The sequence below is a fragment of the Triturus cristatus genome, chromosome 4_2 (assembly GCF_964204655.1).
Source record: "Triturus cristatus chromosome 4_2, aTriCri1.1, whole genome shotgun sequence".
NCBI lineage: Eukaryota > Metazoa > Chordata > Amphibia > Caudata > Salamandridae > Triturus > Triturus cristatus.
In genome coordinates this window covers 326,751,453-326,776,396 of record NC_140586.1, presented here as the reverse complement: position 1 = coordinate 326,776,396, position 24,944 = coordinate 326,751,453, and the positions used below count along the sequence as shown (strand labels likewise).

The 24,944-nt window shown below is 45.7% G+C and overlaps 1 protein-coding gene across 3 annotated transcripts in view; it reads left to right on the top strand.

The window, feature by feature from the left end:
- Window positions 1–24,944, top strand: part of PRRC2C (proline rich coiled-coil 2C) — a 1,321,979-nt gene that overhangs the window by 1,041,686 nt on the left and 255,349 nt on the right. For all 3 annotated transcript variants that reach the window (XM_085601696.1, XM_085601697.1, XM_085601695.1), the window contains exon 26: window positions 14,252–14,373. In XM_085601696.1, coding sequence (XP_085457822.1) covers window positions 14,252–14,373 — 122 coding nt within the window. The remainder of the gene's footprint in view (window positions 1–14,251; window positions 14,374–24,944) is intronic.

Genomic DNA, 24,944 nt, shown 5'->3' with positions numbered 1-24,944 from the left:
GTAAGACCATCAGGAACACCATCAGCCTTTTGATGAGTAACACCTATTTGGCCCCAATGTAGACGTATCCCTCGAGAAAATGAAGGATACAGACACCGCCAAATCTATGGGAGCCTTGCAATCACAAGCTCCCAAACTGTCCTTTCGTCGCTCATCCTTTAGAAGCACCCATCGAGGCTACTCCTCTGATAGCCCCTCCACCTCTCTTACAAAGCTCCTGCACAATCTACCTTTACTAGAGATTACCAAAGGGGTGGTTACAGGGGAAATAACAAAAAAGGCAGAGGCAAAAAACTATTCCCGCTCTGCCTCCACACCTACCCCATGACTTCCCTCCACTTCTCCACGACTATTCCACTCCAGTCAGGGGCAGACTCCACCAATTTCTCCCTGCCTGGATAAACATCACTTCAGACAGGTGGGTCCACGAAATCATTAAATCAGGCTACTCTCTCGAACTAACATCTACCCCCAAACATACCACCCAAACAACGTCCAATGTCACAAGAACATTTGTTACTGTTAAAGCAGGAGGTAATTTCCCTCCTACAAAAAAGTGCAATAGAACCAGTTCCCCTGCACCAACAAAACACGGGAGTCTACTCCCTATATTTTCTCATACCAAAAAAGGACGCATCTCTAAGGCCTATTTTAGACCTCAGATCCCTAAACCTATACATACATTCAGACCACTTCCACAAGGTCACACTTCAGCAGGTCCTCCTTCTGCTTTCCCAGGGCGACTTCCTTGCTACTCTAGACCTCAAGGACGCCTATTTCCACATTCCCATTCACAGCGCTCACAGGAAATATCTCAGATTCGTAGTGGACGGTCCGCACTACCAATTCAAAGTACTCCCATTCGGAGTCACCACAGCACCAAGAGTGTTTTACCAAGTGCCTAGCAGTAGTGGCAGCACACCTAAGGAGACCACACATACATGTCTTCCCATATCTAGACGACTGGCTTATAAAAGCCAAATGGTACAATCAGTGTGTAAAACACACTCACGCCACTATTCAACAACTTCACGACCTGGGGTTCACAATAAATCACGCCAAGTTCCAGCTACAACCGTCCCACACGCAACAGTACCTCTGTGCCACAATAGACACCTCAAAAGCGCTCGCCTACCCCAGTCCCGCCCGTATAGCGAGCATCCAGGCGCTTCTCACCAGATTCCAACCGCAACACTCTCTTCCAGCTCGAGTGTTCATGCAACTCATAGGGATGATGGCCTCTTGCATATTCATAGTGCCTCATGCAAGACTCCAGATGCGTCCTCTCCAAGAGTGCTTAGCACGCCAATGGAACCAGGCTCAAGGTCAGCTAACAGATCTGGTGTTGGTAGACTGTCGTACTCATCGCTCTCTGCAGTGGTGGAACACCAAGAACCTTTCCAAAGGGCGACCGTTCCTCGAGCCAATTCCTCAAATAGTCATGACAGCGGACGCATCGCTCTCCGGCTGAGGAGCTCACCTACATCATCACACCATGCAGGGCAGGTGGACATCTCACCAAAAGTTACGCCACATCAACCACTTTAAGTCACTAGCCATATTCCTAGCCTTAAAAGCATTTCAAAAACAAATATCAGGCAAGACTCTCTTAGTCCGCACTGACAACATGACAGCCATGTATTCTATCCAAAAACAAGGCGGGACACACTCCCTGCAGCTCTCTCAGCTTGCACAGAGCATATGGAGGTGGGCTATTCCTCAGAAAAATTTTCTCCCAGCCCAACATGTCCCAGGAGTCCAAAACACAATAGCCGATCTCATGAGCCGTCAAACAGAACAAATCCACGAGTGGGAACTTCATCCACAAGTTCTTCAACCGTTTTTTCAGATTTGGGGGCAACCACAGATAGACCTCTTCGCCACCCAAGAAAACGCCAAGTGCCCAAACTTCGCCGCCAGGTATCCTCACCCATTGTGCAAAGGCAATGCGATATGGATGAACTGGTCAAGCAGATTTGCATACGCTTTCCCGCCTCTCCCACTCTTTCCGCTAGTGGTGAGCAAACTATAGCAACACTCCTTAACGCTCATCCTAGTTGCTCCAACTTGGGCCAGACAGCCACACTGCTGGAACTCTCAGTAGTTCTGCACCAAAAACTACACCTCTCTCCACGCCTCTTAACCCAGAACCATGGAGAGATCCAACACCCAGACCCAGCTCAGCTCAACCTAGCGATCTGGCTCCTGATATCCTAGAATTTGGTTACCTTAACCTTCCTCCTGACTGTATGAAAGTCATCAAAGAAGCTAGACGGCATACCACTAGAGCCTGCTATGCAGCCAAGTGGAAGAGATTCGTAGTATACTGCCATAACCACACTAATCCCCTAGATGTGTCTATCCAACACATCATATGCTACGTATTACACCTCCAAAGATGCAACCTAGCCTATACCTCTATCAGATTGCATCTTGCTGCCATAGCAGCATATCTACAAAATAGACAACATCTATCACTTTTCAGAGTACCTGCCATAAAGGCCTTTATGGAGGGACTCAAAAGAATAATTCCCCCCAGAGTACCACCTTCCCCTGTGTGGAATTTAAACATCGTTCTCAAAAGACTAATGTGGTCCTCCATTTGAACCTCTACATAAATGTGAGCTACAATTCTTAACATGGAAAACTGCTCTCCTCGTAGCCATTACTTCTTTACGAAGAGTTAGTGAACTACAAGCACTAACCATTCAAGAACCCTTTCTCCAGATGCATCTTAATAAAGTTGTTCTCCGAACGAATCCAAAATTCCTCCCTAAAGTAATTTCTCCCTTCCACCTCATTCAATCTGTAGAGCTGCCTGTATCCTTCTCCCAGCCACAAACAGTCGCAGAAAGAGCTCTTCACACCTTAGATGTCAAAAGAGCACTACTATACTACATAGAGAGAACAAAACCCTTTTGTAAGATCAAACTATTCGTATCTTTCTCACCACCACACAAAGGCAACCCCATATCAAAATCTGGGATAGCTAGGTGGATTGTCAAATGCATACAGATTTGTTACCATAAACCAAAACGTACAGTTCGAGGCATATGAGCTGCAGATTACATACTTTTGCATAGATCGCCATCTGGTGTTGGGCCCGGATGTTTGCAGTTTGTTTTTCCTCTTGGAAAGTCTGTGGAAGTCACGAGGTCGGTGACTCCTCCTTTGGATCGTATTGCGCAAGGGCTTCGGCTCCATCTCCATATTGTTTTTTTCCGCCATCGGGCTCGGATGTAATCTTCGCGCTCCGGTTCCGAACATTTCCAGTTTGACGATAGAAGCGGAATCCTCGCCTCACATCACGGTATTGTTTAGATCGCGATCTCCTCAATCACCTTCTCATCGACAAATCTTCGGTTCCAGTCATCGGCGGCGTTCTGGCCTACCCAAGCTCCGGTCCCGGCTGATGGAAAGAACTCCATTCAAGAAGTGCCCTCGATGTGGGTCCAAATTCCCCCAGGCTCGAGACTGTCCGGCCTGTAAGTCTTTCAGATCGAAAAAGACTATTCGGGACCGAAGTGCCAGACGAAACATGGCACACTCCTCGACCTCCGTTCCAGCAGTCGACATCTTCGGAGATGACGTCGAAGATCCGGGACAGCAGCGCACCAAAGAGTACCTCATCAGTGCTTCCGAAACCGACGACTCAGATGTGAAGGACATCACACCGGTGCAGTAATATACCCCCCCCCCCCCCCCCCCCCCCCCCCCCCACACACACACACACACACACACACACACACACACCCGCGCCGACACCCAAAAAGGCTTCGGTCATGCCTTTGCCTCCGGGCCTAGGCAAGACCAGAGACACTGCTTCACACACCCCACCTTCGGGCCTGGTGAAGAAGCCAAATAAGCCTTCCGGCGGCTCGGGCTCGAGCCAGCCTTCCAGCGGTTCCAAGAAACACACTTCGGCACCGAAAAAGAAACCGGCCTCTACCTCGACACCTAGCTCCGCACCGAAGTCCTCGGTGTCGAAACCCAGCGCTTCCGTACCGACGCCATCTTCGGTACCGACCAAACGCCATAAGGCCCTCGGCACCGACACTTCCACTCCGAAGCCCACCTCGACACCGACCAAGAAATCTGAGGTTCCCAAGCCCAGTGCTAAGCAAACCGGCACTGACAAGCCTAAAAAGTCATCGGCCCCGAAGACTTCGCCGCCGACGGACCAAACATTGTCACAGGAACTATTTACACCGGATCCCTTACAAAAAACTCTTACCAAGGATCCAAAAACTGGACATTTGGCACTCTTCCAAAAAGAGACATTTGGACAAACCGGCTCTGCCTCCACCTCCAAAGAGGAAGAACTCTGCTACCTCCCCTTTCAGAATACCTGTCCCACCTCCTCCACCCTCTCCACCTCCGCCTTCTCCACCCCCATCTCATCGCTCTCCGACCCAGTCTCCAGACGATGATGATCAGGGGGACCCATATCGCGATCCGGGGGATGTGCCCCAAGACCCCACCCCTACAGGGTCCCCAGACCCATGGGACAACTACAATAACCCAGATATTCCAGACGTACCACAAGATGACCTTTACCCTTCCAGGCCATCTCCACCGGAAGACTCATTAGGTTTCCACCACCTACTTCAGAGGGCGGCACATTATTACGGGGTAGAGTTACACACTGACCCAGTAGAGGAGGATTTCCTCCTAGACACATTTGATACCGCACATAGGTCTACCTCCATACTACCTATGCTCAAGGGGGTGGTAAAACATGCGCCAGAGGTTTTTAAGGACCTAGTCAGGGCCAGGGTCACTAACCCACGCATAGAGAAAAAGTACAAAGCTGCCCCCACAGATCCTGCCTATATCAAAGGGCCAGCGCCACTAGATTCCCTAGTGGTTTCCACTGCACAAAAGAGGTCAAATTCCCAGGCGTCAGGCGAAGCATCACCACCCGACAGAGTCAAAGCTACTGGACGCGTCAGGAAAGCGCACTGCGTCACAGGCAGCCAATATATGGCGTATCGCCAACACTCAAGCGCTATTGGCCAGATACGATAGGGAACATTATGATGAATTAGAAACCATAATGCACCACCTCCCGGAAAGATACAAAAATAGGGCCAATGAATTAATTCAAGAGGGTAAGACAATAACTAACACCTCCATATGCTGTGCCTTAGATGCAGCAGAGACAGCCTCCAGGGCCATTAATACTAGCGTCCTCCTCCGTCACCATGCTTGGCTGAGAATATCAGGTTTCAACCCAGAGGTACAGGCCTCCATGCTAAATCATCCCTTTGACCAAGAACACCTATTCGGCCCAAAGGTAGATGAGGCCCTCGAAAAAATGAAGGACACTGATACGGCGAAATCCATGGGAGCCCTGCAGTCACACCCTCCTAGACGCTCCTTTCGCCGCTCTTCCTTTCGGAGTACATCTAGAGGCTACTCCTCAGATAGCGCGTCCACTTCCTACAAATCCCCCACTCAGTCCACCTTCACAAGGGGTTATCAAAGAGGCGGCTATAGGGGAAATAACAATAAAGGCAAAACAAATACCGCCCGCTCTGCCACACCGCCTACCCAATGACTTCCCCCTAATTCCTCCAGACCATCCCACTCCGGTCGGGGGCAGACTACAAAATTTCCTTTGTGTCTGGGAGACCATCACCTCAGACAAATGGGTGACCCAAATTATTCGGTCATGATACTGCCTGGAATTAACATTACCCCCCCCCCAAACATTCCACCCAGGCAACGCCCAATGTCACAAGAACATTCCACATTACTAAAACAGGAGGTAATCTCACTCCTACAAAAACAGGCAATAGAACAAGTTCCCGCCAATCAGCAAAATTTAGGGGTCTACTCCCTATATTTTCTAATACCAAAAAGGGACGAGACTCTACGACCTATTCTAGATCTCCGGCCCCTAAACACATACATACATTCAGACCATTTTCTTATGGTAACGCTTCAGCAGGTGCTTCCGCTCCTCTGCCAAAACGACTTCCTCACCACACTGGATTTGAAAGACGCATACTTCCACGTTCCGGTACACCATGCTCACAGAAAGTACCTCAGATTTGTAGTGGACGGGCAACACTACCAGTTCAAGGTGCTCCCATTCGGAGTCGCAACAGCACCAAGAGTATTCACCAAGTGCCTAGCGGTAGTGGCGGCACACCTCAGAAGACAGCACATTCACGTCTTCCCATATTTGGACGACTGGCTGATAAAAGCTGCGTCCTACAACCAATGTGTACACCACACCACACTGCCACTACAATCCAACTACTTCACCAACTAGGCTTCACGGTGAACCACCAAAAGTCCCAGCTAGCACCATCCCACATAAAGCAATACCTCGGTGCCACCATAGACACCTCAAAAGCCATAGCCTACCCCAATCCGGCCAGGATTGCAAGCATTCAGGCTCTGCGGCAAAGATTCATACTTCAACACTCCCTTCCAGCAAGAGTGTTTATGCAACTGATAGGGATGATGGCCTCTTGCATTTTCATAGTGCCCCACGCAAGACTCCAGATGCGTCCACTCCAAGAGTGCTTAGCGCGCCAATGGAACCAGGCCCAGGGGCAACTGACAGATCTGGTGTTGGTAGACGGTCGCACCCATCGCTCTCTGCAGTGGTGGAACACCACAAACCTTTCCAAAGGTCGACCTTTCCTGGACCCGGTTCCACAAATAATACTAACAGACGCATCGCTCTCCGGCTGGGTAGCTCATCTATTACACCTCACAGTGCAGGGCACATGGACGCCGCAACAAATGTTACTCCATATCAACCATCTGGAGTTACTAGCAATCTCTCCAGCCCTAAAATCCTTTCAGAGACAGATTTTAGGCACGGCAGTCCTCATTCGCACAGACAACATGACGGCCATGTATTACATTCAAAAACAAGGCGGCACACACTCTCCACAGCTCTCTCAACTAGCACAGAGCATATGGAGATGGGCAATTCCTCACAAAATCTTTCTCCTAGCTCAACATGTCCCAGGAGTCCAAAACACCATGGCAGATCTGCTCAGCAGACAGACGCAGCAGATCCACGAGTGGGAACTTCACCCGCAGGTTCTTCACCCGTTCTTTCAAATGTGGGGGCATCCGCAGATAGACCTCTTCGCCACCCACGAAAACAAAAAATGCCCAAGCTTCGCCGCCAGATATCCACACCCATTGTCCAAAGGCAATGCGATATGGATGAACTGGTCAAACAAATTTGCATACGCTTTTCCACCTCTCCCACTAATTCCATTAGTGAGGCGAAAGCTACTACAGCATTCCCTCACACTGATCCTAGTAGCTCCAACATGGGCCAGACAACCGTGGTACACCACGCTGCTGGAACTCTCGGTAGTACCACACCAAAAGCTACACCTCTCACCATGCCTCCTAACCCAGAACCATGGAGAGATCAGGCACCCGGACCCAGCTCGGCTCAACCTTGCGATCTGGCTCCTGAAATCCTAGAATTCGGATACCTAAACCTTCCCCCTGACTGTATGAACGTCATCAGAGAAGCTAGACGCCCTACCACTAGAGCCTGCTACGCTGCCAAGTGGAAAAGATTTGTTGTTTATTGCCATAACAACACAATCAATCCTCTAGACGTGTCTATACAACACATCGTATGCTACTTACTCCATCTACATAGGTGTAATCTAACATATACCTCCATTCGGCTACACCTCGCAGCAATTGCAGCTTACCTACAAAACAGGCAGCACCTATCACTTTTCAGAGTACCTGCCATTAAAGCCTTCATGGAAGGCCTAAAACGAATAATTCCCCCCAGAGTACCACCCTCACCTGTGGGGAACTTAAATATCGTTCTCACAAGGATAATGGGGCCGCCCTTCGAACCTTTGCATAAATGCGAACTGCAATTTCTCACATGGAAAACAGCTTTTCTTGTAGCCATCACTTCCCTTAGAAGGGTCAGTGGGATACAAGCACTTACCATACAAGAGCCTTTTCTTCAAATGCACCAAAACAAGGTTGTTCTCCGTACCAACCCAAAATTCCTACCTAAAGTCATTTCCCCTTTTCACCTAAACCAATCTGTAGAATTACCGGTATTTTTCTCGCAACCTCAAACTGTTGCAGAAAGGGCTCTACACACGCTAGATGTCAAACGAGCCTTACTTTACTATATCCAAAGAACACAACCTTTCAGAAAGACCAAACAACTGTTTCTCTTTCTCTCCACCACACAAGGGCAACCCCATCTCAAAATCAGGGATAGCTAGGTGGATTGTAAAATGTATCCAGATTTGCTACCACAAAGCAAAACGAATGCTATCCGTTCCCCCTAAAGCCCATTCTACACGAAAGATAGGGGCTTCTATGGCTATTCTAGGGAACATCCCATTAGATATCTGCAAAGCAGCTACATGGTCAACACCGCACACTTTCACTAAAAATTACTGTGTAGATGTGCACACCAAGCAACAAGCTAGTGTGGGCCAGGCTGTACTAAAAACACTATTTCAAACCACTGCAACAGATACCGGTGGTCGCCGCTAAGGTTGGGATCTGCTATTTAGTCTATGCAAAAGTGTAATCTGCAGCTCATATGCCTCGAACGGAATATGCTACGTACCAGTATGCATCTGTTCTTGGCATGTAGAGCTGCAGATCTACACACGCCTCCCCGGCTACCTGTATCTGTTCCAGTCTATCTTATTTAGATACAACACACATGGGTTTCTTCACTATTATTACTACGCTCCATCTTTCCCTGTTGGCGAAAAACAATCTGAGGATGGAGCCGAAGCCAATGCGATCCAAAGGAGGAGTCACCGACCTCGTGACTTCCAAAGACTTTCCAAGAGGAAAAACAAACTGCAAACATCCGGGCCCAACACCAGATGGCGATCTATGCAAAAGTGTTTAGATCTGCAGCTCTACATGCCAAGAACAGATGCATACTGGTAAGTAGCATATTCCTAATCTGTTCCTCCTAAATCCCACTCTACACGAAAGATAGGGGCTTCAATGGCATTTTTAGGAAACATTCCTTTAGATATCTGCAGAGCAGCTACATGGTCTACACCGCACACATTCACAAAGCACTATTGTGTTGATGTGCAAACTAAACAGGCTATTGTGAGCCAGGCTGTACTCAAAACACTATTTCAAACCACTGCAACAGATACTGAAGGTCGCCGCTAGGAGTGGATACTGCTTGACAATCTATGCACGGTGTGTAATCTGCAGCTTGTATGCCTCGAACGGAATATGCTACTTACCAGTATGCATCTGTTCTTGGCATGTAGAGCTGCAGATCTACACATGCCCACCCGCCTCTATCTGTTCCAGTATTATCTTACTTAGATACACCACACATGGGCATCTCTCCTGTTTCTTACTAAGCTCCATCATCTCCCTGCTGGCGAAAAACAATCTGAGGATGGAGCCGATGCCCATGCGCACTATGATCCAAAGGAGGAGTCTCAAACCTTGTGACTTCCAAAGACTTTCAAAGACAAAAACAAGTGCAAACATCCGCGCCCAACACCAGATGGCGATCTATGCACAGTGTGTAGATCTGCAGCTCTACATGCCAAGAACAGATGCATACTGGTAAGTAGCATATTCCTTTTCAGTTATCATTAATTCGTCCATATCTCAACACCACCTACCCACCACGTGGGTCTGTCTGGCTCCCCATAATTGTGCTATATTTCTTTTCACTAATGCCCTACCTAGCGCTACCCAAGTTTGAACCGCATGATTGAGGTCGGTCGGTTCCCAGAGGTTGAGTTAACACCTTTCCGGCTCAACCGTTATTCCGGTTACCTGCAAAATTGTGTGCATGATTGCTTTCCAGTATATGGTTATTTCTATGCATTGCCAGATTGTGTGCCAGATTGCCTCTGGCAGTGTGGAGCGCAAGGCACAAAGTGGTGTATCTGTCTGCTGTAATTTATACAGCAGTGTTCTGGTATAATACGTGTGGTGTAGAACCTTCAGTTGTATTAGTTTGAATCTTGAGGGGATCTCTACCTCCTTGGGGGATGCCATTGCTTCCTGCCAGTCTGCCTCGTCTGGTTCACCCAGGTCAGTCTCCCGTCTAGTTTTTAGGATTGTTGGCGTGTCCGGTTGGTTGTTTATTATTTTCTTATAAGTTAGTGAGATGGCTTTTTTCGTCATATGATCAGTGAGTAGTCTATCTTCTAGGGGTGACGACTCCAGTAGTTGTGTGCCTTGTGGGATCAGTGTCGCGAGTGCATGTCTAATTTGCATGTATCTGTAGGCCTCCGAGTTTGCTAGGCCATAGGTCTGTTGTAGCTGTGTAAACGGGTTGATTTCACCTTTCTGCCATAGATCCCCAACCTTTGAGATGCCTATTGGATCCCATTGCCTAAAACCTTTAGTATTGCGTAGCTTGCCTAATTTTTTTCGTGTCCCGTAGTGGCCTAGCCTGCGTCACGACTCCCTCCCATCCCAGTTCTCTTTGCGCCTCATGCCATATCTTGATTGTGTGCGCTGTCGGCCCTGTTAGTCTTCGTTCTATTCTTATTATATAGTTCCCCCATCATACCGTCCACGCCTAAGAACCAAAGGTTATTTTTGATTTCCATATCAAACAGACCATTATGTTTTTTCCTAACCCTTCCACACCTCCAGAAAGGGCATTACATTCACTAGATCGTAGAAGGGTTCCAAGTTTTACCTTGACAAAACCAAAGAATGAAGGCAGTCCGACCTTCTGTTCATAAACTGTGGTTCCATGCACACCGGTGTACCTTCTACCAACCAAACTATCTCAAGGTGGATAGTCTATTGTATCTCCCTTGCTTACCAGTTAGCCAACAGGCACCTCCCTGGTAGGTCGAATGCTCATTCCACAAGGGGTAAGGCCGCCACTGCTTCCCTTCTTGGGAATGTACCCATTGCTGAGATCTGTAAGTGTACTACGTGGCGATTAGTGCACACCTTCGCTCGCCATTGTTTGGATTCAGATACATAGGCAGATTCACAAATGGGGCAGGTCTCGTTAAGAATTCTTTTTGGGTAACAAAGCAGTAGCTATTATTAGTTGCTTTGGTATTCATCCGCAGACGTAAGGGATGGGCTTCTAATCTATTCAGTGCTTATGACTATTGAGGAGAATCCCCTGGAAGAGAAAGATACGTTACTTACCTGTAATTCTAGTTCTCTTCCATGGGTATACTCCTCAAAGTCATAAGCAACCCTCCCTCCTTCCCGGATGAATAATTATGCAGCAGCTCTAATTGGCTTATCATTAAATAATATTGTGTGCTGTATAAAAATACCTTTCCAAACGGTCACCTGTGGGGCATGATGGGATTTGGGACGTCTTGAAGGGCTTAAAAGCACGCCACTGTATTGTTCAATGCAGCCTATTGGCCTACAATGCCTTCTGTTTTGTATCCTGAAACAAAGGCTTTATTCTGAAGTTTAAACGGGGTATGTCCTGTTACAGAAATGCCAAATGTATATGATTATTCTAAATCATGCAATGCAATTATGAGTACTTTTAAGTGTTTAAACATATATATATATATATATATATATATATATATATATATATATATATATTGCAAGGTTTTTTAAATGCTAATTCCTAAATATAACGTGTGTGAAACCTATGGTTTTTTTTAAGTGAATTTGTACGGTTTTTTAAATGCTAAGTTATGTATTTATTTTTATTTCAAGGTTTTTCACCGTGCGCGCACCCCGCAATTTTTTACGAAAAAAATAAAATGTTTTTTTTCCCCTTGGGGGTCCTTCTGTGACCCCCTGACAAAGGCTAGGGGGTCAGGAACTCTCTTCCCTGCCCCCTTTTCACGTTTTCCACCTTTTTTCCCCCTTTCCTTTTCAGTGCGAGAGACAAAATGGCGGCCAACACTTCCTGATTTCGACCGATTTCAATGTTTACCGACATCTAACAACCAATCAGAATTTCTTTCGCTCGCGCACGGCACCGCGCGCGTATAGATATTTATATGCTTTTAAATGCTATTTTCTCAGGAAATACTGAACAGATTGACACCAGACCTGCAAAAGGCACTTCCCTGACCTGAAGACTACCTCTCTGCCAAATTTCAAGTAATTCTGTTCAGCCGTTCGGGCTGTATCTTCGACTAAAGGTCCTATGGAAAAATGCTTGGGGGAAACGCGTTTTGAGACCCCCTTTTTTCTCGGCCCCCGCTTGACGAATCACCCCGAGACATTCAGGGTAGGAACTGAGCGTAGCGCCCCATTTGTTTTTAAAATTTCGCGAGGATTCGTCAACCGGCGCCAAAGTTATTCAAAATAGAATTTTGATTTTTCCTATGGAAACACGATCCTAACTATAACTATCTACTGGCGACCGCCAGTAGAGAGAGAGAGAGAGAGAGAGAGAGAGATATATATATATATATATATATATATATATATATATATATATATATATATATATATGATGTCACCAACTTTTGTTAATCCAAAAGAAATCCAGGACACGCAGGAGTGTAAGTTGCAAGGTAGCGCCTCACCAACGCGTTTCGCTTTACAGCTTTGTCACGGTGTAATTGACATAATGCACTTCCTGTATTTACATCCTTCCTAATTCAGTGACATTACCGAAGGACTACAAAGATAAACTGACATTTGCTGGTACATTTATCAGCACCATCTTAACATGTTGTAAATACAATATAGCGATGCTGTCGTAGCCAAATATTGTCAACAAACAATCATCATTGAACAAATATAAGTCCATTAATTGTTATAACAATAAATTCGCAAAATTCCATTTGTAGGTATTGATGCTAGCAAAAAACAGAATTTCATTGTGTTTTAAACTACGGCATTGGTTGTCAACACTTAGTACTGTTGTTGTACACAAATGAATAATTCATGGATTAATAATAACCAGGAAAAATCACGCAAACTCAGGTAGGCTGTAGGTCAAATGCCAATACATAGAGCATCAAAATATAAATGCAGAAAGAAAATCTCGCCCCAGTGGGCTTAAGTTTCATTAACTGAAGTATGTTGACAATCTGGCGCATGATTAATACCAACCAAAAGAAATCACTCAAGCTCCTGTAAGCTACAATTAGAATCTCGCCCCAGTGGGCTTAATTTCCATGACATGAAATCTAACGCATGATTATTTGATTGGTGTTCAATTAAAATGACTATCCTTGAAAAGAAAGGAAGAAACACTTGTTCTTATATACAACTCGACTCTTAATGTTGTTTACAACAACTCATTTTATCCTCAATAGAATGCTACTTAATGTACTTTCATACAAAACTAGAACATATTCATTTCACAAGAAACCTCTTGATACTCAGATTTACAAATGTACAGCCATCTCTTCACTGGAATTGAGTCCTTCAGGTATCACTGTGTCAAAATCGATAATGTACCTTGATTCCAAACATCTTAGTTGGCGCTCTCTGTCACCACCTCTTTCCTGTCGCACAATTGCATCTAGAATAACATAAGATAGCAGTTTTTCATTTTGCTTATGTACATTGAAAAAGTGACGAGCTACAGGATATTGAATATCATGTTTTTTGATTGCACGTAGGTGCTCCAGGACTCTTTTCTTTGCTTGATGCACTGTACTCCCTATATAAAATTTTATATATATAAAAAATAGATTTTGATATATGCTGCGGGGTCCCTGTTTGTGGGCGGGGCTGTTTAGTGCTTATGACTTTGATGGGTATACCTCCTGGGAGAGATCTAGAATTACAGGTAAGTAACTTATCCTTTTTACGTGGCTCGCTTTTGGTGCGGAACTAGTCACAAAAGAAACTGATGTCAACACGCCTGGGTTGGACCTATAAAGATGACGCTGAGCCGAACAACACCATCTAACAACATGCAGAGCTACTGTTTAAGATTTTCCAGATCCTATTTGTCGCCCAGGGAATATTCCAAAGTGAGGAATCCGCAATTAGACAGTCTGCCAGGAAAAGCCTAATCAAAGGTAAGTAACATATTTGTTAAGTAGTCACATGACCTACTATTAACTGTATTAAATCTACATCATTATTTCTTAATTTTTTATTCATGTAGAGCGCCCTTGAAACTGGAATGTTTATAGGTACCCAAATTGTAGGTATTAGTATTTTATAGTTTCCACCTTTGAACAAGGACTTGTGGTCTGCAGCTCTCCCTGCATAGTTTAGTGTCAAGTTATTTCAGTGACCGTCTTTCATAAGTGTAACATGTCCAACACAAGACATTTGTAAGAGAACTTGTTCCTTTCTTGAAATTTCGTAGGTCCAGGTGCACAGATACCAGCATTCTACATGGACACAAGCCACCTGTTCAACACCCAGCATGCACGCTTGGGTCCTCCATCACTTGCCCAGCAACAAGGCTTTCAACCTGGACTATCACAGGTGCTGTATCCCAATGTTTGCGTCTTTCCACTATGTTTTTCACAAATTGACTGATCAGTTTCACACTGGATTACTTGCCTTGAATTCCTACTTCTGGCGAGATGTCACTTAAGTGAGATTTTTGTTTTTCAAATATTTAGGTTTAAATGTGTTTGTTGCTATTACTTAGAACCGGTCCTGAAAACATTCGATAACCTCCTTCTAATAAATTCCAAGTCAGTTGGCAAAGCTGTTATGAACCAAGTCGCAACACGATCTAAAAATACTCGCCCATTGAATTCTACACAGTATGTAAAAGCTCTATTCTTCATATAGCGACCCATTCTGTTATCCCTCTCCTGACCTTTTAACAGATAAAAAAAAATAAAGCTAGTCTACCTCACTGATGTGTAAACATAACAAGCAGGGTGATCACATTCAGTATGATCACCATTCTCAAAAGAATGACTAAATACACTGCTGAATCTTTCATGGCTTTACTTACTTGAATTATTATTCCTAGTCATTGGGTTGTCATCTTAGTCTGTTAACATTGCACTGTGTACAGACTTTTGAAATTACCTATAGTCTATCCACCTAATTAAGACTCTGTACTCTGGCCAATGAAGTGGCTTCACCTTCTTTGAGGCTCCCACTGCTGCAAATTAAGCTGCAAGAGGGAATCCTCAGAGCTTTGCTCTCTTTAATATTAATTCAGCATTTTTGGTGAATACTTCATGTGTATCTATATTCAACATTTCTCTTCAGGGCTTGCATCTACTCTGGGCCAGGTGGATCTTCATCGATGAAACACACAAAGAATGTTTATATTACCTGAAAAAAAATCTGGACATGTGGTGTTATTATATATGACCTCACCCAGGCGCTCGATACTGGTACTCCTAAATATTTGTGACGTATTTGGGAGGGCTTCAGGGTACACTATAAATTGGTCTTGTTCGTTCTACATGGTCCACCACCGCTTCTCCCAGAGGGGTGCCCATTACAGATCGCAGAGGACACGTTTAAATATTTAGGCATATACATAACACCTAGCCCGGATAATTTCTTTAAACTGAATCTCATGCCGCCTCTGGATCGTTTGAAAAGGGATGCGGTGCATTGGGGAACACTACCACTGACACTACTGGGCAGGGCTGCCCTTTTTAAAATGATGGTGCTCCCTCGCTTCCTATACGCACTGGAGAATACGCAGCTTCCGGTGCCACACAGCTACTTTAAAACGATTGGAGCGCAAGTCGCCACTCTAATGTGGGGGACCAAACCTGCACGCATTGCACAGGACAAGTTGGTTAAGGGCGTGTATGACGAAGGGATAGCACTCCCAAACGTACAGTTATATTACTGGGTGGCCCAATTGAAAGTCATTAATCAGTGGATACACGCCCCTCAGTCGGACCCGGCCTTTCAGGCGGACAGGCCGGGACTGGGAACAGACTGTATGCTGTCAGCCCTTTATAATAAAAAGCAGTCCCCCCTCATTGATAGGGCCTACAAAGCATACAGTTACAATATGGGATCAAGCCCAGGCTGGGATGGCAGGGGATCATAAAACAACTTACCCCGCTATGGGATACGCAACGGTTGGGAAACCTCCGAAATTGCAAGGGATTCATGCGGTGGGACGCAATTGGAATATCCACAGTGGGGGACATGTGGCACAAAGGGAATATAATCACATTCGAGCATCTTCAACAGCAATACGAGTTGGCACCCTCCGAGCCGTTCCGATGTATGCAGGTGAAACACGCACTTCGGGCGGCCTTGTCGCCGGGCGATGAGGTCCCGGAGGCAACTCCGCTGGAGGACCGACTGTTGACAGATTACATGCACAAGCGGGCAACCTCTCTCACATATCGGAAACTGGTTAATAACCTGCCTGATCCCACCAAGAAACTTCGGGAAAAGTGGGCCCGGGAGGTGGGAGAGTTCGACAACAATGAATGGAAGGAGGCACTGGCTTCACCAAGGGAGGTGGGAAATTCTTCGAAACTAAGGTTGGTGTAGCTTAAAATACTGCACCGAACCTACTACACGAGGCTCACTCTATACATAATTGGTACAGCACTGGACCCGTATTGCCTTCGGCGATGTGGGGAGGAGGGCACATTTTATCATACCATGTGGCAATGTCCGAAGGTCCCAGAGTACTGGGTTAAGGTGATGAGAACAATTTCGCAGGCGGAGGAGGTATCACTAATACCTGAGCCCAGGAGATGCTTATTAAATATTTGGGAACCAAATGATCTTACTCGTACAGCGCAGACCTGGGCCACATTGGATATAATGTTTGCTGAACGCAATATTGCGCAAAAATGGGGAGCAGCAGACGTGCCAACAGAGACTGGTGCAGAGATATGGACTTCGCTATGGTGGCCGAGAAATCTGTTTGTCAGTCGTGGCTGTCCGCAAAAGTGGAACATCGTATGGGGGAACTGGAATAAATTCAGGGGTTACGTATGTGAACCGCCGAAAGTAAGGGAGGAGGAGGACATTGATGATGGCGGAACAGAAATTGGAATGGAGGTCTGAATGTGAGAGTGCCGATAATAACTATGTTATGAGGAATGGTGGGGTATCAATGTTTCAGGAATGTCACGTATTGAGATATAACACTTGTGGAAGTTGGGTTCATAACGTGTGTTTTTTTTGGCATTAAAATGTGCAAGATCAAGCAGGAGTGACTTCTTGTTTTAAGTTACATCTCCAGACAAGGCCTTAGTGAACAGTGTCCTCCAGCTACTTAATCTTAATGTGAAGGAACTAAAATATGATCTCAAGCTGGACATGGATACCCCATAGCCTCTTCCCTACATACTTTTGTCACCTCCCCCCCCCCCCTTTTCCCACCTTGAAGCCCTCTGTGCCTGCTTCCAAGCTACCTGTCTGTTTTTGTGGCTTGCCCCTCAACAAGACCAAACATCCAGGGCCTCTGGACTCTGATTGCTGGTCTTGCTTGCAGACTTGGAAACAAACACCCATTAACTGCATGGGCTCCATAGTCTATGGTCATTACCATGCCTTCACTGACAAAGGAACACTATGTTGGCATCTGCAGCATTGTCTTTATACTAAGCTCTGTCTCAATATCAGTTACGCTACTGACATGCCATTTTGCCCATCACAATTATCCCTGTTCTGCCTTCAAGCTAAGGGGATGAAGAGTGCTGTAATGATGAAGTTAATGATGACGGGGCTGGAAGTCTGGTGCTAATCTTTTCTAATGGGGACCTCTGTCAAAGGGGTCCTAAAGCAGGAGGTTCCCATAAATTGGACATCCAGTATGTATCTTGTGAGTATGAAGATGAAGACCTCTTCCTGGATACACGCTCCACTTCGGAACCTGCAATTTCACACACACTCATGATATATTCAAGAGATTTGTCTTACACAATGAGAAATGTGATTTACAGTACACTTCTGCCTCCATTCAGCTGTCTTCTCATGACTGCACCAGCCTGTGTTAAAGCTCCTCAAGAAATGCCTAAAACTCCCAACCCCTTTCAGCTGTGTCCAGGTCTTGTACTAATCTACCAGTCTCCCACAACTAGCTCCATCGTTGCCATGTCGTTCACCTTCACAACCCGCTCCTCCGGCAGAGTCTGCAGCCTTTTTTTTCCACAGGCTTGCATGACTGGTCATCACAAATGCCCAGCTGCAGAACTGGAGGAGCAGGTTATAAGCACTAGTTTCTGTGTATTTGATCATTGCCTGCTCATTCACTATTGTACACCTTTGCTGTCAAGGAATATTGCAAGAGTCTTGTGCTGATATGTCATTTATCACCATTTACGTGACACTTACATTTCAAGAATGGATTCTTTCGGTTAGCTGCCTGGCACTGCTGTGGGTGGTATAAATTTCCTCTTACTAAGTTCACATTTTCTAATAGAACCAGATTAGATTTTCACACTCATTTTTATCTCTTCAAAATGATTTTGAATTACTCCATTGATCAGCCTGTCTAGTTGTTAATCAAGCAGGGAAACTTAAGTTCTGTTCTTAGGGATACTCCTCAATAATCATAAGCACTAAATAGTCCCGCCCATATGCGGAGACCCCGGAGGGGTGCGCGCACACACACACACACACGCACACGCGTGTGTGTTTAAAAATGTAAAAGTACGAAGTACTCCAACATACATATATATGTATTAATACATGCAGCCTACCAACATTAGACTAAATTGCCAAAATTGCATTGAATTGTTCATTTATAATAACCATATACATTAAGCATTTCTGTAACATGCACACCTTAGAAACAGAACCTTTGTTTGAAAGGAAAAAGGCAAGGGAATAGAAGGCATTGTAATCCAGTAGGTTGCATGTGTAAGAAAATGGCTCTATATATACTGCACCAAAGTAAGGTACATTGTGTATAGAGTCCAAGAGTCTCCTGAGGTTTGGCAGAGGTTAAAGTTAGATAGAACCTTACTCTCTAAAGTGGTAGCTTGGTCGGGCAGTATCAGAGGACAGTGTAAAGCATTTGGTGTACACACTCAGCAAATGGTCTCACACACTCAAGAACTGAACTCTAGGCCAATTGTTTGTATAAAAAAATATACTGTTTTATTTTAGAACCACAGGTTTGCATAAAATACCTTCTCAAAATAAGATGCTGTTGAATACTTCCAATAAACAAAATAGACTTTGAATGCAATAAGGTACAAGGGTTGCAATAGGCAACACAAAACTTTGTATATCTATAACATTGAGCTCAATGGGATTTTTAAGTAAACTGTAATAGAATTACTTTACAAACGTTTTTCTTACTCTGGGCTGGATCCTGGATTCAGCCCTAGTGCATTTCCTGTAAACAGTTGAAGGAAATCATTTTTGTTAAACAGGCGATTTTTAGGTCGAGCCTAGAGCAGCGCATGCGCTGCTTGCTCGACTTTTAGTAAGGGGGTTTTCAAAGTGCTACCCACAAGATTTTCCTGGCCTAAAGCTTGCGTGCATGTGAACGCGCGCAGCCGCCATCTGCCTTTCTTATCTCATTAAGCCTTGTTTTACAGTTACAAGCCGTCATGGCTCATTAAGTGCTTTCGCGCGCAGCGCGTGTGCACACAACTCCCTCTGCCTCTCTCTCCCGCTACAGCCCCCATCTATGCATTCCGCGCGGCCAATGCTTGTTTATTTATTATCAACGTCTACAGAATAGAGAGGGACCCCTTGAAGTCAAGGGAAATGAGGTACTATCAATATGAAAAGAATAAATCCCCTTAACCAGACAGTGTGTTCTCAATAAACAGAAATTACCCTACATATAAATTGCATAATCTAAGGACCAACATAGAATTGTAGATACAGATGAGATTAATGTATCACTAGCTGTGTTTTAACAATTATAATTCCATACGATGTGCAACAGTAAATGACAAGGTGTTTTGTCTAATATGTTTTGTTGTCTCTTTTATGCTGGTCAAAGTTTTTTTGTAATTCAAACTGAATAATTTTCCTTTGTATTGTATGAATTGTATTTTAACTGTCTAGAGTCTTAATTGTGACTTTATGTGATTTTTATACAAAATATTTTTAATAAATTACAATTTATGTGTAAGAACTGAATATGGTATTTTATAATTAATAATTTGTGATATTCTCTGGGGCGTTCATATATGCAATAAGCACAGGGTAATTTCTGTTTATTGGGAACACACTGTCTGGTCAAGGGGATTTATTCTTTTCATATTTATTATCAACAGCAGTGTAAAACGCTTTGTGTGCTCTCCCTCCCACTTTTAGCGGGAGGCGCGCGCGCTCTTATTTCCTTGGGGTCTGCCTCAGGCATGTGTGTCAGCGCCCATTTCACAGAGTGGTGCTAAATGTTTCGGATGGCGTTTCACACCTAATCTCCCCATCCATCTTGCACGCCCTCCCACAACACTGCTTACCTGCCCCACCAACTCTCCGAGGTCACCTGGCTGTGCCATCCCCGCCCATCGCTGCTTGTAAGCAGGTCGTTCTGGCTCTATATCGAAATCGCCCTCTACACTCAAATGGAGGCAGTAGTATCCCTAGCCTAAGTTCAGCGGACCGGGAGGCGCTGCAGCCCAGTAAGAGGCATGTTAAATGACTCTCTCTGCTCTGTTTTCTCTTAATCCTCGGGTCAGGCTCCTTTGTGCTTTCACTTTGAGGCTGAATGGGAGCGCCAAGCTGTGTTAACCTGTGCCTCCTCTCCACTTGGCGTTAAAGACAACCAGAGTCTGTTGGCACTGAGCGCCCCAGCCTGCAGGGGGTTAATGAAGCCTTGGGTCCAGACCCCACCGCTGACTTTCTTTGTGTAAAGCAGAGCCTTGGCATTCCCCGTGTATTGACATACCAAGGCATCTTTACTGCCCAGTGACAATGCTTTGCCCTTCTAAAAATATTTGCAATTGTATCATACTCTGCTTTTCTCCCTACCTTTAAGAGTATGGGTTTCCGATTTAATTTAGGATCCTAGAATGCTCATCTAAATTGTAAAAGACATGCAATTGTGTGTATTTTCCTTTCTCGCATCTAAATTGCGACTGTTCATTTTTTTTTATATGCCCAAACCTTTAGATGCGCTGCCACTGCTTGAATATAAAGGTAGTCTGACACCAGCAGCTGCAGTATACAAAATAGATGGATTGATGTAGGAAGGAGTAATGATGCGAGAGTGGCAGATAAAGGGATTGACTAAGATGCATAGTGAGAGACTGATGAATAGGTGATGCATGTAAATTAATAGAAAGAAATGTAGAAACATTAAGTTCCAGGGTGGCGTGTGTTTTCTTCTCTTGTATCTCCATTTGTGTTACTTTCCATGTCTCTCTCTGTTGTATACCTTCCTCTGCCTCTTCCTGCTTCTATCACACTGCCTCTTCAGGTTTTTCTTTTTCGGTCTCTTCCTTTTTGTTTCTTTCACTGTTGCTCTCTTTTCATCTTACAGTCTGTTTCTCCCAAATTAACCTGCATTTCTCTGCTTCTGCTGTGTTTCTTACTATTCCTTTTTGTCTTTCCCTGTCTCATCTGGTCTTTCTGGCTGATTTAATTTCTCTTTGTCAGCCTTTCTGTGTCTCTCGTTTTCTTTTGCCTCTAAGTCACACTTGAGTGTGTCTATTTATCTAATGCTGTTTCACTTTGCAATGCACATCAAGGGCAGCTTTGAAGTGATTTAATTATAGTTGCTCGTTTTTTCCCCTCCAAATACATCGGAGCTGCCAGGGCAATGGAATAGGGCAGTGGTATGTTTACGGTGGTATCATGCACAAAATCTTAAAGTTTTTGTATAACACATGGGCTGCGCTCTCAATCGCGCACTCTTCCTCCATAAAACAAGCATTGGCATAGCCAATAGGTCTTGCTTTTGAGACCTTATAAGTAGTTTGTTATGCAGCACAATATCCTTGGTGCAACAACATCAACTGTTGCGTGGCTAAACACTTATAAGGTCCCAAATGCGAGACCTATTAGCTATGCCAGTGCTTGTTAAGGAATATTTGTATGTTGCAAAAATCGACACTTCGAAGAATTTCTAATAAAAACCAGGCAATATTATCCTATGGAGGAAAATCAGGTTATCGGAAAACCACAGTTGTAATCATTTTTTGAAAGTGCCATCTTTCTTGCATGGTATGACCCCACTTTTTGCAGAATTGCTGATGTACTTTGACTGAGTGTGCCCTGGGCTCCTGCCAATCAGGTGCCCAGGGCCTGTGTTCCTTCCCTAAAACTGCATTGAAGCCTAAACCCAATTGGCATCTCTGGCCACATGTCAGCCCCTGGTTAATGGTATTAATATTAATCCACATTTGTAAAGAGCGAACAATCACCCGTAAGGGTCTCTAGGCGCTGGGGGCCATCGGGAAGATTAAGCAAGCTATTGCCCAGAGTCACATGGTTCTGGGCTAATCTGCCGCCGGGGATCGAACCGTGATCCCCAGATTCTGGAGTCAGTCGCCCTGGCGCCACACCTCTTCCTGGTACCAGGGCCCTGTGACCAGAGAAGACCCCGAAGGGCTGCAGCACTTATTGTGCCACCCTTAGAGGCCCTGTACCCTGACACACACACACTGCCTTTGCAGGCTGAGTGTCTTGGTGCAGAACAAAACAGTCGACATCGCACACATCCCGTGTGCCATGCCCACAAACTCTGCCCTGGCATACCTCAGTCACCCCTCTGGCTGGGTGCACAATGCCAGGGGTGAGGCTACAGGTGCATGAGCCCTGTACCCCTACAGTACCCAGGTCCATTCCTGGGCACTGTAAGTGCAGTGCTGCCATTAAGAGTATATGGTGCTCGAAGGTCGTCAACACGAACTCCACAGCACCATGATGGCAACACTGAAGACTGAGAAGTTTGGTATCAAACTTCTCAGCACATTAAACCCACACTGATGCCAGTGTGGGATTTAATGTAAAATGCACGACAGAGGGCATCTTAGAGATGCCCCCTGAACCTAACCTACAATCCACGTCTGGTCTGAGGGGCTGCCTAGGCAGCCACCCAGCAGACATGTTGGTGGACCCCTGGGTAGAGAGCCATCCACTCTCCTGGGTCTGCAACAATGCACATCCTAGGCAAGGTGCTAGGTCTCCTTCCCCAGGATGGGCAGGGAGAAGCTTCAAAGGCATGCTGCCTTTGTGAGCTTCTCCAGGCCACTTGCTGTACTCAGCAACTGGCCCCCACCGGTTCTGACCCCCACTCTGGCGGGAAGATCGGCAGGAAAGCGGGTGTGCCAGCCTCTGCCAACCCCACCCTTCAGGTGGGGGGAGGCGAGGTGAAGCACAACTCCGGGCTCTCGCCATCTTGAGGATGGGGAGCCCTACCCAATCCGGACTAAGCTCCTGCCCCCTTCCCACTGGAGAGTGGCAGGGTAGGGGGTGTACCCACCCCAGGTAAGGGACCCATTGGTCCCTGCCCTTTACCTACCTGTAACGCCCCTAAATCTAGTATTTAGGGGCACCCTGAACCTTCCTTTTTAGATTACAAATTCCGAAAAAGCAAAGAAGAGCAAGAAGAAAAGACCTGCCATGCAGCTGCTAAGAGGAAGACACCAACTGCTTTGGCTCCAGCCCTACCGGCCTGTCGAACCTCGAACCTGCTCCTGCTAAATTCCGGCACCTCTTGTGGCCAGCAACCTCACAAACCCCGGAGGACCTGGCTACCTTGTGACTGAGCATCTGGGATTCCTAGGAGCAGTGGCTCTGCTCAAAGCAAGTTTCTAACCCCTGGCATCAACCCGGAACCGCGAACCCTGCACACTCTGCACCCGCCAAGCCTGGCCTGTGCCAGAGTGGGCAAAGACCCCGAGAACGTCCCCCCGAATCCGGCACCCAAGGACCCACATCGACGCTCCTGACGACTCCTGCAGCCTCAGAACCAGGGACCACCCCCCCAACCGCGATCAACAGAGGGTAAGATTTCCCAACATCAAAAGGCCGCCCTGCGGCCCCCTGTGCCCGACTCCTGGATACCTACCTATCCTCCAACTACCCAACTTACCTCTCGAAGTGGTGGTGGCACCTGAAGAATCTTCGTCCCTGAGCTTGCAGCCTTCGTCCTGGAGCTTTCCCATTGAAATCCATTGAGCGCCCGAAGGCTCAAAAGCACCCTGCACCCAGCCGCCCGAGTGGCCCTGGCAGTGTAACTTCTACTCCTACCTACTTCCCCATTTGCCCTGAGCAAGTGACCTGGAGCCCAGCTAACACAGCCGTGTGGCCTGCTAGTCAGCAGCCACCAACCAAGGCCCCCAAGCCTCCCATAGAATAACATTGGGCCTAACTCACTCTACACACGGCCGCCCCAGTGCCGCTGAGGGTGTAACAACGGTACCAATCTGACCCTGGGAGACCCCTGAGTCTGTGCCCAGTACCTTAACTCTCCCTGTCGAGTACTTACCCAAAAACTCACTTTTCTTCCATAGGGTAACATTGACTGGTTTCTTCTGAAATTTCTTTTAAGTGTGTAGTTTCTAAAACTTAAAATATTCACCTAAAATCAACCGAGTAACGAAAACAGAAATACTCACCTGCTATTAGGAGAGATCCCAATGCTGGATCTTGGTGCCCAGCACTGACCCTGAAAAGTACTCACAACCGTACTTACCACTAACCCAATCTTCTTCCATAGGAAATCATTGACTGTTTTTCTGTGAAATTTCTTCTAAGTGTTGATTTTTGCAAACTACAAATATTCTATAAAAATCGTACCAACTGTGAAAACGTAATTACTTACCTGTTTTAGATAGAGGTCCCAGTACTGAGCCTAGGAGCCCAGCCCTGGATTACAAAAGTAACGAGAACGTACTTTACCTATAACTTGAATTTTCTCCCATAGAGAATCATTGACTGTTTTTCTATGAAATTTCTTCCGTCAATTTTTAAAATTGCAAAATATTGCCTAAAAATCACAACAGTAACTAAGACAAATTTACTCACTTGTTTCCAAGAACTGTCCCAAGACTGAATCTAGGATCCAGTCCTGGAGTTAGAAAAGTAATCCTGAAAGTAATCTATTGCAAATAACTTAAAACTCACATTGAGCTCAATGTATTATTGTGTTTGAAATTGTGTTGCCTATTGCAACAACCTGTAACTAT